This window comes from Osmerus eperlanus, chromosome 22 (assembly GCF_963692335.1).
Source record: "Osmerus eperlanus chromosome 22, fOsmEpe2.1, whole genome shotgun sequence".
Classification (NCBI taxonomy): domain Eukaryota; kingdom Metazoa; phylum Chordata; class Actinopteri; order Osmeriformes; family Osmeridae; genus Osmerus; species Osmerus eperlanus.
Window position 1 is genome coordinate 3,842,449 of NC_085039.1, and position 15,916 is coordinate 3,858,364.

The 15,916-nt window shown below is 42.1% G+C and overlaps 3 protein-coding genes across 4 annotated transcripts; 1 reads left to right on the forward strand and 2 right to left on the reverse strand.

Annotated features, from left to right (window-relative positions):
- Nucleotides 1-1,828: 1,828 nt before the first annotated feature.
- tomm20b (translocase of outer mitochondrial membrane 20b) lies at nt 1,829-6,201 on the forward strand. The gene is made up of 5 exons (XM_062448094.1): nt 1,829-2,219; nt 3,167-3,213; nt 4,326-4,407; nt 4,930-5,072; nt 5,597-6,201. Exons 1-5 carry the CDS (start codon nt 2,096-2,098, stop codon nt 5,639-5,641), a joined length of 441 nt encoding a protein of 146 aa, XP_062304078.1. The 5' UTR covers nt 1,829-2,095; the 3' UTR covers nt 5,642-6,201.
- An 8-nt stretch (nt 6,202-6,209) lies between these two features.
- On the reverse strand, nt 6,210-9,693 carry rbm34 (RNA binding motif protein 34). Its single transcript, XM_062448093.1, has 11 exons — nt 9,437-9,693; nt 8,994-9,153; nt 8,783-8,901; nt 8,391-8,604; nt 7,941-8,000; nt 7,802-7,845; nt 7,535-7,618; nt 7,343-7,406; nt 7,164-7,206; nt 6,955-7,073; nt 6,210-6,843 (listed from the first exon to the last, which is right to left on the reverse strand). Exons 1-11 carry the CDS (start codon nt 9,481-9,483, stop codon nt 6,433-6,435), a joined length of 1,365 nt encoding a protein of 454 aa, XP_062304077.1. The 5' UTR covers nt 9,484-9,693; the 3' UTR covers nt 6,210-6,432.
- A 735-nt stretch (nt 9,694-10,428) lies between these two features.
- npl (N-acetylneuraminate pyruvate lyase (dihydrodipicolinate synthase)) lies at nt 10,429-14,853 on the reverse strand. 2 transcript variants are annotated; one of them, XM_062448498.1, is made up of 12 exons: nt 14,681-14,853; nt 14,441-14,510; nt 13,958-14,031; nt 13,610-13,697; nt 13,429-13,486; nt 12,716-12,791; nt 12,540-12,632; nt 12,192-12,337; nt 11,699-11,745; nt 11,237-11,321; nt 11,039-11,138; nt 10,429-10,937 (listed from the first exon to the last, which is right to left on the reverse strand). In XM_062448498.1, exons 2-12 carry the CDS (start codon nt 14,506-14,508, stop codon nt 10,768-10,770), a joined length of 1,005 nt encoding a protein of 334 aa, XP_062304482.1. In that variant the 5' UTR covers nt 14,509-14,510; nt 14,681-14,853; the 3' UTR covers nt 10,429-10,767. The 2 variants fall into 2 exon arrangements, with proteins under 2 accessions (XP_062304482.1, XP_062304483.1); XM_062448499.1 differs by having other exon boundaries at nt 11,039-11,078; nt 14,681-14,849.
- Between the last annotated feature and the right edge of the window lie 1,063 nt (nt 14,854-15,916).

Genomic DNA, 15,916 nt, shown 5'->3' on the forward strand with positions numbered 1-15,916 from the left:
CGCTTGATGGCATCCGAAGCTGAACCAGAATGTCAGAGCATTAGCAACATTAGCAACAACATTAGCAAACCAAAACTCTTTCTAGCATGTGTATTGACAAGGAGAGCCTAACCTGTCAGCTGTGTTGTTGATGCCTCGAGAGAAAAAAGGAAGTGACCAGAGCTTGCCGTAATGCAGCATCTCTTGCTGTACTATGTGTATGACGTCATCAACATTTTAAAAGGCTTTTTAGAACAAAAGGCAAATTTAAAAATATCTAAAACCCAGCAGTGTGTATTTTTTTGCCTCCCCTTTCGAATTCAGCATTCAAATTACTATACAAAAAATGATATCCTGAGAAAAGTGGAATTTGAGGGGTATAGCTCCATAGACCTCCATTCATTCTGCATTCGACCGTTAGCGCCCTAATAACGAACTAGAGTGGAACTGCAACCAGTTATGAACCCGGCAGTTTCCCGAAAGTTCTCCCCATATTAGACATTCTCTGGCTATACTTTTTTTGACACAATTGTTTCAAATAGCTCGTTGCATATAAATCTATACTCGCGACTGGTTGTCGCAAAGTATGACGTGTACAGCTAGTTGCAAGCGTGCACGAGTCGCAGAGCTAGGAAAAAAGCGTAGACTTATATATTAATAGACACAGCTACTTCTGTCTTCCAACATGGCATCCCCATTCATGTCTATGAAAAGTGCTCAGTGGCGCAGTGAGGCAAGCGAGAGCGCGAAATGGACCGCGCCATCTTTCCAGTTCCGGCTCTTCCGGTCTTGCTTAAACAGTGGCTCGCTTTTTTCCTAGCTCCGAGACTCGTGCACGCTTGCAACTAGCTGTACACGTCATACTTTGCGACAACCAGTCGCGAGCATAGATTTATATGGTCGCGAGCGTGTGAGCTAAGGCATTGCAGTGGCAGGAGAAGTGTGTCTAAAATATATTTTATAGAACATTTGCCTTTGAAAGTGGCATATTAACAGAACTATATAGAAGACGTTTACATCAGATATAAGTGGGGGTGAAACATAGAGTCACTGAGAATGGACCTTCATTGTCCCACAAAAGCAGTCTGGCTTGATGACACGATAAAAAAAAAGAATAATGGGTGTGTTTAACAAAAGCTTCTGAGGGCAAGATTAATATTATTTAAATATATATAATTTCCTATTGTGGTTATCAGTTAAAGTATTAATCTTCGTCTTTGCTCCAGATAGACATGTCAACAATCTATGCTCACGCCTTAACATAATACAATATTTGCCATCATGTCATGAACGTAAAAACGTTAATGACTGAAAAATCAAATCTGTTTTAAAATAACGGGAATAAACTATATTAACAACATTTCATGTATGTGTGACAACCATTTGCTAAACTTGCTACAAAAGGGCAGGCAACTCAAGCCATTTCTCCCTGAGTTCATTCAATACAAGTCTATGGCTCATTCAGCTCCAGGTAAATCGGCAATCGGCCAATGTGCACTTTTGTGCTCGTGCCCTGTTCGTATCCGCAAGCACATCTGCAGGCAACTTTTATTGACGTAAGCAAATAAATGGGGTGCTACTTTACCCATTTCGGATTGGTTTCAAACTTAGCAAAAATCAGGAAAAGTGAAACTATCAGGGAGATAGTTTTGTAAATGTTGAGTGGAGTTAATAGAATAAAAACGACCGGAAGAGCCGGATGTCTAACAAGAAATGCAATACCACCTACATCCACCGGGGCATTTGCTTCAAGCCGAGGGGCGAGGGTCTGGCCTCACTGCGCCACTGAGCACTTTTCATAGACATTAATGGGGACGCCATCTTGAAAGAGCAGGCTTGCTCTTTCAACTATTATCAACGATAATAGTTTATTCCAGGCTTTAAATGATAAAAATGAGGTGCAATTAATCAAACCTGCCGACAAAATTAAAATCACGAGTTTAATCATTTGCAATCAGGCGTTCAGTAGTGACACCCCATTGGTCAAGCTATTGAGGGGTCCTGTACTGTAGGTTTTTTCGCACAAGCCTGCGCCAGTGGGGTCATGAGAGATCTCTGAAACTTAGCCCTCTATTCACATTCAAATATCGAAAAACAATTAGTCGTTATTTAAGTTATGATGGGCGGTAGATCGAGCACGATAGCCGCCGGTGTTTGCGGTGCTCTTTTTGTTGGCTATTGCATTTACTTCGACAGGAAAAGACGGAGTGACCCCAACTTCAAGAACAGGCTCCGAGAACGTGAGTGTTGACCTACCGACCGTGTACACCCGGTTTAGGAAACAAAGTCAGGTGATGTTCTGAATCCAATGCCAAAGCAATACTGTTAACGTTAAACTATTTCGTATTCCGAGGTATGGTTTAGACGGGTAGCTCGACTGTAGTTGTTTTTTTCTGAATAATTGATTGAACACTGCACTTGCACTTAATTGTGGGGTAGCTGGCTGTTGGCAATTTAGAACTAGATCTAGCTCTAGCGATCCAACATCTTCTCACATGGATTAGTTGCTAATTAGACTGATAATAGCAAGCGAATTGGCTAGCTAACCCGAGACTAGTTTACTTAGCAAAACATTTTAGTGTCTCCCAGTACGAAGAAATCAAATCACTGTTCTAACTGGACTACAGTGTGCTAGCCATCAAACTAGCTTGCCAGCTAGCCGAGCATGATTCATTGATATAATACGCGGCTAACGTTAGCTAACTAGTTAAAGCTTGCTTACACAGAACCTGTCATGCAACATACTGCAAATCATCTTCCTATCAACCCTAACCCTAGTTTGACAAATATGATGAGCAGCTCTTTAGGTAATCAGCCCACGACGAGTCTAATGAAAGGAACAAACCTGCTTGCTCTGTTTTGCTGCTGATAAAGGCTCTACAATCTTACTTTTATGCTTGACAACGCATGTTAATAATGCCATTTGTATTAGTTTGTATTTACATCAATGTCATGTCAGCCTCTGGCTAGTGTGATGCCATTATTTACGATGTATCTTGGTTGGTAAATTCCCCAAACGAAGTGGGTAGAGCTTGTGGATAATCTTAGAGCAGAGGTTCAAACGTGATAAAATCGGATTCCGATAAGTCAATCATGAATGTCTGTCTAACTTTTAAATCCTTTTGTAAAAAATATGCAGAAAAATGCAATGCAACATATTTAAAATGTGTTTATAATTCACCTCTAGGGAGGAGAAAGCAGAAGGTGGCACAGGACAGGTCCGGACTGTCAAAGGTAAGGGTTGCTCTACATTTACATTTGCAGGGACATTCCCCCGAGGCAAGTAGGGTGAAGTGCCTTGCCCAAGGACACAACGTCATTTTCACGGCCGGGAATCGAACCGGCAACCTTCTGAATAATAGCTTGATTCCCTAACCGCTCGGCCATCTGACTCCTTAAAATGTACGCTTTAAAATGATTATTGATTTGATTACAACAGACCAGGAGAGTTTAATAGACCTGATACTAGGGCTAAAAACATTTTCACAACAGGAACATACGGACAATAGATATATTACATTTAGCAGACGCTCTTATCCAGAGTGACTGACAGTAAGTACAGGAAATTGTCCCTGAGGCAAGTAGGGTGAAGTGGCTTGCCCAAGGACAAAACATCATTTGCATGGCCTGGAATCGAACCGGCAACCTTCTGATTAATAGCCCGATTCTCTAACCGCTCAGCCATCTGACTCCCTGTATATAGCAATCCAATATTGTAACATAATGGAAACTCAATATTATTTCATGACAGAGAATCACTTTATAGATGTTGTAGTTAAACTGCACTGTATATATTGGGGTAAGTAAAGCCCTAAGCGTCTGAATACTAATCAAGAGGTGGTGGGTTAAATTCCCCTCCTTTACAGCACAAATCCACAACATATAGTTGTGTAAATATCGTAGTCCTTAGCATGCCCATGCAGCCAGTCAGGGAATGCATTGGAGAGAATGGCCGCTGGGAAGGTCCTCCAGAAGTGGTCAGTTGACAGCATCAATGCAAAATCCCAATGAAAAAAGTGGAACGGATTACTTGTGAATTTATGTAATGATCAATAATGTAGATCCACACTACAGCTAACATGATGCTGACATGTGATTGGAGCAGAACTATTAAGTGTCTCCAGTTATTAATGTTGTTCACTCCGAAAAGGGATTTACAGAAAATATTTTAAGTTGGGTTTATATTTATGAGAAGTTTAACTATTACATTGTCACATGCTCAATTCATAAAGTTGCATGACAAATGCCCCCATGTCCACTAAAGAATATCTTAGGTTCGGACAGGTGGTCAGTCTTGTATCTGCTTTGGATTATGAACTATGTCATCGGGTGCCTTGGTCTTTCAGCTCCCCGACTTGAAGGATGCAGAGGCTGTCCAGAAGTTCTTCTTGGAGGAGATCCAGTTGGGAGAAGAGCTGTTGGCCCAGGGTAAAAAACAAAAGGACGATATTCTATAGCGGTGGAAGTCCTGTTCTTTAAATTGCTTTGGTTCCAACTGAATTTACCAGAAAAAGCTTCAGTCTTAGTTCCCATTCTTAGTTAGGTCACAACAGTGCTCCTCCATCACATCCTCCTTGGTGTGTTACTGATCACTGACCTGGATTGATTTAAGCAATATGACATATATCTTCTATATCGGCCATTCAGCAGATTTAAATCAGTGATACGTTAAAGCTACAGAGTGGGAACATATTCCTAAGTAGCGAACTTTGATGATGGCTAATAACAGTAACCTGTTCTCCCTGATTCAAGCAGTGATTAGGCTATGCTACATAGTCAGCCCCATAGGAGTTGGACAACAGTTGACTGGTCTGAGATTTCCCTGCTTAAATAAAATGAATGACTTTTGAGCAATTGTTAATTTGTGTAGGAAGTCACCATCCATTCAGATACCTCCCATTTTATCCAGTAATCGACACTCTCTCTTTATGGGCCTGGTGGTCGCTACAGGAGATTATGAGAATGGTGTGGACCACCTGACTAACGCCATTGCCGTGTGTGGCCAGCCCCAGCAGCTGCTGCAGGTCCTACAGCAGACCCTGCCACCGCCCGTGTTCCAGATGCTGCTCACCAAATTACCCACCATCAGCCAGGTACCAGGCCTGCTTACCCAGTATCATTGCCCATTGAGTACTGCCAGTCCGCCTTGGTGGAGCTGTATGAAGACTATCTTTGGCAGCTTGCATAATCGTGCACTTGCACAAGTCAGAATTTAAGGCACCCAGTGAAGGCTTAAGATTTGTTTGTTTTTAACCCTTGTGCTGCCTTCGGGTCACATGACCCAAAGGTTCATAACGAACCATCGTTGTGTTTACCCAATACAAAAACAAATAAAACATTTTTTATTTTAACCTTCGCAATGTGGGGTGTCTGAGACAGCCCAACGGTTAAAAGAAAATGCTTCACTTTGTTTTTGTATGCGGTTAAGTTGTCGCAATACGATGGTGGGTCACAATGACTGATGGGTCAGAATGACCCGAAGATAACACAAGGGTTAAACTGATAAAGTTTTGGATACAAGTGAGTGACTTGCTGGTAAAACATCTTGTTTCCTGAGCTTTTGTAAATAGTTGAGGTAGAAGATGAGGTAACGGTTTTCCCTCTCTCATCTCAACAGCGTATTGTGAGCGCACAGAGCTTGAGCGAAGACGATATAGAATAAGAGGGCCTTGGACTAAACTCCTCTGCTTGAAAATACTCCTATCCTGTGGCGACCAACTTCAACATCAAAAAAACAGTTCTATGAAAGAATGTTGTGTTACCTGGTTCACATCATCATTCTCATTTAAAACAATGCCTCGAGGGTTGAATCTGTCCTTGCAGCTTCCTGTATGTCTAAATGAAAATAGCAACATTTGCTGTACAGTTCCCTCCCATTGTTTGCATTGATCACATTGTCATGCTGTTCACTTATTCAGAAATGAAGTTGATTGTATACAGGTGTCAAGTTGGCAAAACTCTCCCTAACCCTTAACAGTGTAGCTAAGACTAAATATACTGTATGCAGAGGGAAAGTTACCCCATCATTCACAGTCCACTAAACTGGTTTATTGTTTGTGTTAAATGTCTTTGTACGAAACGGTGTTAGGTTATAAAATATTGGGGGGTCTTGAGAAAACAAAATGGTCTGACAAAATACTTTTACTGTGATTTAATGTTAAGCTTTTTCTTTTGAAGAGGCCATCCCTCTTTGTAAGAAATGAAAATAAAAGGTGGATGAAACACTGAAATCAAGTTATTGAATGTTTCCCCATCGTCTATCCCATTTTAATAGGCAAAAAAAGAAGTAAATTCTCTAAAATATTGGTAAGGAAGTTGAAAGCCCACATGTATAACACACACATCCAGCCTTACAATACAACCTCAGTGGTATTTCTGGCAAAAACTCCGAACCACATCTGAATGGGCAGGATATCTGATACATTTACAGTTAAATACTTCAATACAGATTCTTCAAATGTGGACAGTCTTCTGGCTCCTCCTGGGTCTGAGCTTCTTTTTCAGCCCTTTCTTTTTAGGTTTCTTGGTAGGGTCACTCATCTCACCTTTGAAGGACTCGGAGGATGTGTTTTGGTATTTGTTTGGACTCTTAATGAACGTCTTTCCCATGGATTTGTTTTGAGGTCCCTGCCGTGGTCTTCTCTTGAACTCTTGAACCTTATCGGTACCTTTGTCCTTCACCTTGACCATTTTTTCTCTTCCTTCTGTCTCTTTGTTAGGACCCTTGTCTCTCCTCCCTCTAGGTCCTTTCTTAGAAGCCATTCTGATGGCCTTGTCCTTTGGGACAGACCTCTTCACACGAATGCTCCTGTCCTGGAGTTTGGAACCGTTCAGCTTCAGAGCCAGCTGGACAGAATCTGCACTCTGTTAACAGGAGCAGAAATTATATTAGCAGATTATATTAACAAGTGATTACAATAATTTATCAATAAAGATTAACAGTAGTGATTAACAGTGTGTATTTTTGTGTCCCACCTCAAACAAAACGTAGCCAAATCCCTTGCCCATCCCGGAGTTCACGTCCCGCACCAAACGCACCCCCTCCACTGTACCACACTCCTCGAAGTGCTGCCGTAAAGGCAACTCATTTATTTCTGAAAGGAAACATGCATTAAAGAAGAAAACAGTGCACTGTTTTCCTATTTACAAACAACATCTAATGCAGTACTAGAAAAGATACTCACCAAATGGGAGATTTCCAACAAAAATTGATCTCTTGTGGTCATGCTAAAAATCAAGATTGTTTTAGGCATTAGCATTTATTTTATTTTTTTACTGAGGAAACTCAGGAAATTTGTCACATGATGTGCAGGTTTTGCTTCAATATTTTAAAGTCAGTACAATTCAATAAAAGGACACTTACAAGGGAATTTTGGGAAACCTTGTCAACTCTTATATGAAAGTCTTTTTCAATCTCCATGCCATTCCTGCAATCATAGGGGCCATAAATACCTTGATGAGCCAAGTCTTTCATAATGCACAAGATTTTCATCCCAACATCTAAATTACTTGTTTTCAGGTAGCACATAATGTAACTCACTTAAGTTTACCTTACCTTTCCAGTGCCTGTACAGCTCCCTCCTCATCTTTGAATACCACATATGCATTGATACTTGTTCTTTGAGAATGAACTTTGCGTCTATAGGAGGAAAACACAACTATAACTCAACCTGTCCCTTTTCTTTTTCCTTCACCTTCCAAATAAACCCTACATCATCAGATTGGAAATTATTTATTTAAAAAAATTATTATTAAAATTAAGAAAATGTGTCAAATTGTTTATTATACTAGATACTGTTAACATTCCAAAATAGTTACTTACTGAATGGTAGCACACTTCCGTGACATGCCAGGATCCTCCCTCACCTGTGAAGAAAAAGTGTTTTACCAGTCACAGATCATTGTGTCTAACTTGGTAGATAGACAATTCACATCTGTAAAAAGTTGAGTTGAGCCTTTACCAGTGATCGGAAACGAATAGATTCAATAAGCCCTTTGTCCTTGAAGATTATTTTCAGGGTCTGTAAAAGTTAAATTAGCAAATGATTTCCTTGTTATATAAAATGTTAAAACATTGTGTGAAACTGTATACACACCATTTGACAAGTGTATTTTCTTCACAATTGTATGACTCCTAAATTTTCAGTACGATGACCGTATACTTAAAGTGGGCCTAAAATATGGCACCAACACTGCTAGCTTCCGAAATGGGTGTTTTTGTAAGAGTCATTTCTATGAAAATACTCCAATACTTTTAGGATGTATTCATTTACATGACAAACCAAAGTTTGAAATAAATATTAAATTCCCTGACTATAAATATTCCATCCCATGACAGTGGAATCCCTGTGTACCAAGCATCATTGCACGGCCAATGCTGGTAAAAATGAAAAAATAGTTTTTAGGTTTACTTTTTTTGTACAACTGACAGGCAAGTTGCCAACAAACACTGTCCTCTTCAGCTTTATCCTCTCCTCCACTCTTTCAGTCTTCTGTCTTTTTGTTGGCCTCTTCTGCTCCTCCTCCATAGCGCCCTCCTGTTTCACATCTAAAACTTTCCTCTTCACCTTCTTGGGTGTCTTGGTGACATTCTCATCTGCATCTGCATTCTGGAGCGCACTCTCTCTGAATAAGAGTGTGTGAGAGACATTTGCATTACGTATCTAGCTGCATTGTAACAAAAGTATATCTAGCAAAAAGATAAAGCAACACCCATGTAATACAGAATGCAAACATGTATGTATTTCATAAGAAATGTAAATAGTCTTTAATTGTATTCTGTTTCCTTTCATTTTCGACACACCTGTTTTCCACCTTCTGGTCAGCAGCAGATTTTCTCTTTGTAGCCTTCTTTTGTAGCTGGTTGCTTGGGCCTTTTACTACTGCATCTCCCTTATCCTCCTGTTTGCTCTTCGGAGCAGGCTATGTACGTAAGGCATAAAAAAAAAGAGGACTGACTTTTTTGTGTCATTACTAACACACAAAAAGGTAACACTACTCCAAACACTGCTTACCTTCGGTGCAGGGACATAAATGAGGGCCTTGGCTGGAGGTGCAGATGAGAATAAAGCTGCCAGCGATCTAGAGCTGGATGAAGCTTCCTTTAGAAACAAGCTGCCTGATACTGATCCAACCATATAGTCAGATTGGTTGCTGGTTGCTTGCGCCCCCCTACTGAAAAAAAACGTGATGCTCGACAATTAGTTTGAACAGATGCATTTCCCTGGGAAGTTATGGTTCCCATACAGCTGTTCAAAGTAGTTACGGTTCATGTTTTTATGAACGTTGGCTGCATACTCAATGATTAAGAATTTTTGTCCCATCTGAATTTGACAAAAGTAAATTTTATTTTAAAGTAAATGTATGCCAGATATACTTTTACCATAGGTGGGGCATTCCAGTCGTTGAAGTTATTCGTACTAGTACTAGTAAAGAACATTTAAAAATAATTACAAACCTCTCCCCGTGAAGTGTTTTCTTCATGGTCACTTCATGGTTCTTCATGGTTCACTTCACCAGCTCCGTTACAGATTTTTGCTCCAACTTTACTATTGACAGTTTTATAATTCAATTCACTTACAGCTAATAGTGTTGGAAATTTGCCGTTAAATAACAAGTTCTAGGTTGAACTTTAAAACTGTATAACATCAAATTATCTTCTCGCTTCGAAGCCCTTCCCCTCACGTTTTCCATCCATTGGAAAAGTCCGTCACCTCAATATTTCCTACCGCCACTACAGATTTAGTACCAAAGGTTCCTACGTAAACGAGAGTCACCCCGGTAACACTAAAAATAATGTTCATATCTTTGAAGTAGATGATCAAATAATGTAGCCTACATGTTATATCATCTCCGTATATCATCCGATCATTCAATGATTCCATTCAATCTGGTAGAAGTGACAACTGATACTGTATATCACTTTTGGCCTTGTTCGAACACACACTGGAGCCCCAAACATGACAACAAATGTATAGGCCTACATTTAATAATGATCAAAAATAACCATATAAAAAGGTATCAATTTATTAAGACATTGGCAAGTGTGTTTACAAAGTTGAGAACGTACATAATTCCCTTTTTAGTCTGGACTAATATATATTTTAAAGGTCCAGTTTCCCAGACATGGATTAAGCTTAGTCCTAAAGTAAGATAAAAATTCAATGAAGATCTCCATCATCCAAAACTTTTTTTGGCTAGGACTAGGCTTAATCCATGTCTGGGGAAACTGGGCCAAAAAGTATGTTGGACTAGTCTTAATACAGTATGTTGTTGTAGTGATGTAGGCCTAGTTAATGTAGTGCAATGTCCTCCATTGCAATAGAGTACAGTAATATTCAAATAATGAGGCTGTCAATGGACATTGACAGCACATCAACTAAGAGGTGGCAAATGAACTGAAAGTCTGGAGTGTTTCTCTGGCTGCTGAAAACATGACAGTAAACACCATTTTGTCTCTGTGTTATTACTGCTTGACAGGAATAAGGAAGTCAGAACCCGTTTCCATAGCGATCTGGAGTCGACACATGGACAAGTAAACTGACGGAGTGTGGAGCACATTTCTATATTAACCCCAACATCAGGACTGGCCCACAGGAATGTACTGTACTGCATTAATTTCATTCTTACAGCTGATCTTACCACTCTAGTGAAACCTAAAGGCACCATATTGAAAATAATAATGCAATGCATTCATTTAGCAGATGCAAATCGACACATGGGGATCTCTTGATCAAGTGTTTGACTGCAGATCACTGGGCTGACACCCCCCCCTCCAAGAACGGTGACCTATGACTTCTGCCCCGATGAGCTGTCCAGGATGTGGTGGAGCCGCTGCAGGGAGAGAGCGCTGGTGGCGATGGGGAGGGGGTCGCAGGGTTGGAGGGGCAGGCGGGGGGGGCCCAAGTTAATACCTGACACCTCACTCATCAGCTGCTTGTTCATGGGCAGGTCGAAACCTGCACAGATACACACACGCACACCAAGACACAGGTCAAACCCAGACAACAAAGGCAAAGCCAAAGCATCACGGACAAGTAAGCAGCGGGCATCCACTCACCTAGCTTGAAGAGGTCAGACATGACAGCCTGGATCTTGAACTGTAGGGAGAAACCAGCATCATAAAACACCACTCCTGTTTTAATCATGTCAGCAAGCTCCTTAAGGAGCATTTGAATTGACTTATAATTGGGACCTGATGGGACTGATTGTGGTATAAATCAAATGTGTGACAGCCAGACAGGTCTGACTGGCCTACCTCTATCTCCCTGGCTGTGGTAAGGTCACCTCCTTCAAACAAAGCCAGCATCTTGTTGTTAATCAAGCCTATGTAATTGTACGTGCTGGAGGGAGGAAGGGGAGGGTGAGGAGAAGAGAGTGAGGAGGAGGTGGGGAGGAGGAGGAAGGAGGAAGGCAGAAGGTCAGTCAGATGTTGGGTTTACAGACACACAAATGTACATCCCAAATCAAAATCAATCCCATCCACTTAGAGGAAGGTTGTCATGGGAGCATCAACAATTTGGAAAAGTCAGATTAGAATATGATGAAGAGGGAGGAGGATGAAGAGAAGGGAGAGAAAGAGGTGGTGGGGGAGGTGGAAGAAGGACGAGGGAGAGACGGGAGGAAAAGGGAGAGACAGGTGGAGGGGGTAGGGAGAGACAGGGGGAGGAGGGAGAGTCATAAGAAAGAGGGACAGGAGAAAGAGGAGACGGAGACCCACCTGCCCACGGCTCCACAGGCACCCATGGCCAGACCTCCCAGCAGTTGCTGATGAAACACAAGAAGACCACATAGCACTTCTTCACACAATGTAAACAGTCAAACAAAAAAGTTTGTTTTAGAGAGAGCTAAAGAAGAATAGAGTGAGTGAGACAGAGAGAGAGGGAATTGGAAAGGGATAGGGAGTGAAAGAGAATTACATGTTAAATGGACTGCATTTATATAGCACTTTTCTACCTTAGCGGCAGTCAGACATTTTTGGCCTCTCGTTCACCCATTTACTTGCAAGGCGCTACTCTGCCCATCGGGAGGAACTTGAGGTTCAATGTCTTACTCAAGGACACTTCAGCACACAGCGTGGAGGAGTCTGGGACGAACTACCAACCTTGCGATTAACACCACCCCCCCCCCCCAGCTGTACCCCCTGACCCACAGCCACCCCGAGGACTAGATAGTGAGAGGGAGGGAGAGAGACAGGGAGGTATATTTCTGACCTCATCCACCCCGTACAGCACTGACCAGTGGGCAGGACAGTAGCTCACACACAACCCCAGGTCCAGCAAGTCAGTACCACTGAACTTCACCCCCCTGAAGGAGGGAATCTGCTTCTCTATCCCCTCCAGCACATCTCTGGCCGCCACTGGGGTAGTAGGAGGGAACAATAGAGGGGAGGGAGGAGAGAAGTGTGTTGCTCAATGTGTCAATTATCAAGAAATACCCTAGAAGTGTCACCTATATGGAGCTGTCTATACTAGAGTGTGGGAGCATGTGTAAGTATGTGCACGTGGGTGAGCGTGTGTTTGTGGGAGAGTGAGCATGTCGGAGTGACTGTGTGTACTCACGGTTGACTCCGGTGACAGCAGGGAGGTGGTAGTAATAGAACGGCAAAGAGGGGGCCGCCATCGCTACTTCCTTTAGGTACAGCTTCAGAGAATCTACACACACACACACACAATGAGCTGACTGCTGAACAAGCAGGCAGAGCAGTTCCAGCAGGGAGCCAGGTGTTGGTACTGACCTACACTGGAGGGTTTGAGGAAGGATGGAGAGATGACAGCTATCCCATGTGCCCCAGTGGTAACAGCATGGCGAGCCTGGAGAAATAGAGGGCCTCAAACACTCTGGAACCACGCATGACTCGAGGATGTCTACGCGTGGATATTTCTCTATATTAGTAATAAGTATACTTTCTAAATGTTTGATATGTTACTCTGGAATGTATTTGCCCTGTCAATATTGTTGCAATTTCCTGTGAGTGTTGACATTTGTTATTTGCTAACAAGATGCCAACACTTTGCTGACCATCATCACTACTGATGTGATTATCTGATGATATGAAGGAGTCCACTGTTATCCTTGATATGGTTAACTAGTGACCAAGGGGCCGCGGGATAAAAATAGAAAAACGATAAGCATTAGTGTCTCAAGTAATGTAACTTTTGGCATGCAACTATTTGAGATGACACGAGTAAGAAAGCTATAGTCCGCTACTGAAGAATCGTTATAAGAGGGTGTATAAAAAGCATGCTGGAAATCATTGTTACTTTGAAAGACAACTAGAGCTTGGTAGCAAGCTCTTTCATGCTTCCATGTTTGCAAACATTAAAGTTCTTGACTAAATTGCATTTGCTGTTTAATGCCTTAGCACTCACCTGGTGTATCGGTGAATAGATATAGCATGCTGTGGTTAAATTTCACAACAGTGTATGTGCATGCATATCACTTACTCACCAGTTCCTGCGAATCTTTTAGACTCATACAACCCACGTGTACTATCACCTGCTCCAACCTACACACACACATACACACACACACACACAGTAAGCGTTGCGAGACAGGCATGTACATATTACTTCCTGTTGCTGAGTCACACAGGTGAATGGACCCCCCCCCCATCTCCCCTCAGGCTTACCTGTTGTTGCCCTGGTGACACCACTCCTCCGCCAGAGCCTTTCTCTCTTTCACACTGAGAGACATCCCCTCCCCTGTAGTACCATTTACTGAGGGGGGAGGAGGAGGGGAGGGGATGAGGGTGGAAGAAGGAATAGGATAAGAAGGGGTAGACAGGAGGAAAGAGGGGGGAGGCAAGGATGGGAGGGAGAGGAGGTAAGGGATAGTCAATGAGAAGCAGCATATCTACAGGTCACAGAACATTCTGGTCTCACAGGTTCTTTATGAAGGATGAAGGGGCAGCAAGAGTAAGGATGGAAGCATGGAGAGAGCAGGAGTGGAGGGAAAGAGAGAAGGATAAAGCTCTTACCAAAGACACGTTTAACACTTTGTTTCTCGATCAGATACGCAACATAGGGCTTGATCTGGGACAAGTTTATCTCACTGAGGCAAAGAGAGACGGGGAGGAAGAGAGAGATGGAGATAAAGATGGTGAGAGATATATGGTGGAGATAGAGGAGGAACAGAGAGATGGTGAAAGAGACAAGGAACAGAGAGAAATAGTGTGAGAGAGAGATGGGGAGAGAGGACATTAGATTTAATTACATTAAAACACAACCAGTTATAGGATTGAAGTCACCCTAAGTGAACAAGAAAGCTCCAGAGCACCTACAACAGATATGATACAATTGATCACTAGGCTTTGTCATAGTTTAATCACATAGATTATTGCTCTTTTTTTCTAGGTTGTACATGTCCTCGATGATCCAATTTATTGGATCCTTGTTTCCATTCTGTTCTAGGTTAGACACCTTGCCTCTAGGCCATACTGGTATAGACCCAGAGCTCGTACCCCTGTTCAGAGAGAGGAGTGAAGGTGGCAGCAACCAGCCCAGTGGGTTTTCCTGCTTTAACGTTCATGGCTGTGGGAGGAAACAGACACACACAATGTGCTGACACTCACATAACATACATACACAGGGAACAGCTTGTTCTGGCTTGAAATTAAACTCTGACATTGAGATAACAACTGAGATTTACCCCTTAAACTGATCCCTTCATAAATCATAATGCATTCAAGAAGCCCACTTACTGTCAGTGGCTAAGGTGTCTTGTCTTGAGCCTTCACAATCTGCAACAGCAAGGGACACTATAGTCAGGTGACTGCAGATAGGAGAATCCAGTTGTTCAACAAGTAAATACCCGAGTCTGTCACGGCTGTCACATGACTGATGCTTTTATCTCCGCTGATGCCCGCCGCGAAGCACGGACACTTCCGGTTTTTGCTGTTTCGCAAACTCGCCTTCAGAATAAAAGCGTGGTCTTACGTAGAAACGACTGAATTTGGAGGCACAATCTACTCCATGTTCAGATTTAAGAGGTCAGAGTTATGATAACAAGTAGAACCTAGTTAATGGGATTCAATTATAATAGTTAGAAAAAAAAAAGATTAAAGATTTATCAGTCTGGTTATTTGTACTGGCAAGATCAAAAATATACAACTGAGCATGTCCAAATTGTTGCCTACATAACGTTTTGTAGGAATTACAAATATTAAAAACAAACAAAACAATATATATTTCAAGCATTAGCATTCGTCAAACAGGTCGGAATACTGTACTTTTTTTGGACAATTTCTAAAAGGGTTTATGAAGCTGACCCTTTCTGTTGACAAGTCTTAGGGTTCAGTGGTTTTATAACAGCTACTCCTGACTTTGTTTCCTAAGCACGCCAACTGACTGGTACAGGTCATGGCACTGAAACCATGCCACCCCAGTCTTGTCAATCCTGCCCCTAAGGCTGCCATCTCAAGGTACAATAGACCCATTTTGGGCCATGGTTGAATGTGTAATTTATGTACCATGAGCTGTTGTATGTGAGAGAAAGAAGAGAGAGAGAGTGTGAATGATTCCTATTACTTTGCTGCACATCTGAATTTAGGCAACAGCCACTGGAGGAATCTGTCAAGAAAGTAGGAGTAAACTGTTTATGATCTTGCTGACAAATCAGAAGAAAAGGAAGGACACAAAGGCTTAAAGAGGGGATAGTACAATATGAGTCAGGTGGCTGAGCGGTTAGGGAATCGGGCTAGTAATCTGAAGGTTGCCAGTTCGATTCCTGGCCGTGTCAAAGGACGTTGTGTCCTTGGGCAAGGAACGTCACCCTACTTGCCTCGGGGGGAATGTCCCTGTACTTACTGTAAGTCGCTCTGGATAAGAGCGTCTGCTAAATGACTAAATGTAAATGTAAAAAAAGAAGATCAAAGGAAGTTCTGAGGAAACAGATATGCACACAATATGCTGACTGGGCACAACTGTAATGTCTTATG

Excerpts from the sequence above, each read along its gene's own strand:
- tomm20b (XM_062448094.1), top strand. The coding sequence starts at position 2,096 with ATGATGGGCGGTAGATCGAGCACGATAGCCGCCGGTGTTTGCGGTGCT. Across the intron at positions 2,220-3,166 it reads CAAGAACAGGCTCCGAGAAC|GGAGGAGAAAGCAGAAGGTG; the intron begins GTGAGTGTTGAC and ends ATTCACCTCTAG. Across the intron at positions 3,214-4,325 it reads ACAGGTCCGGACTGTCAAAG|CTCCCCGACTTGAAGGATGC; the intron begins GTAAGGGTTGCT and ends TTGGTCTTTCAG.
- rbm34 (XM_062448093.1), bottom strand. The coding sequence starts at position 9,483 with ATGAAGAACCATGAAGTGACCATGAAGAAAACACTTCACGGGGAGAG. Across the intron at positions 8,605-8,782 it reads GACCAGAAGGTGGAAAACAG|AGAGAGTGCGCTCCAGAATG; the intron begins GTGTGTCGAAAA and ends ACTCTTATTCAG. Across the intron at positions 6,844-6,954 it reads TTGGCTACGTTTTGTTTGAG|AGTGCAGATTCTGTCCAGCT; the intron begins GTGGGACACAAA and ends TCCTGTTAACAG.
- npl (XM_062448498.1), bottom strand. The coding sequence starts at position 14,508 with ATGAACGTTAAAGCAGGAAAACCCACTGGGCTGGTTGCTGCCACCTTC. Across the intron at positions 12,633-12,715 it reads CCTCAAACCCTCCAGTGTAG|ATTCTCTGAAGCTGTACCTA; the intron begins GTCAGTACCAAC and ends GTGTGTGTGTAG. Across the intron at positions 11,322-11,698 it reads GCCTGTGGAGCCGTGGGCAG|CACGTACAATTACATAGGCT; the intron begins GTGGGTCTCCGT and ends TCCTCCCTCCAG.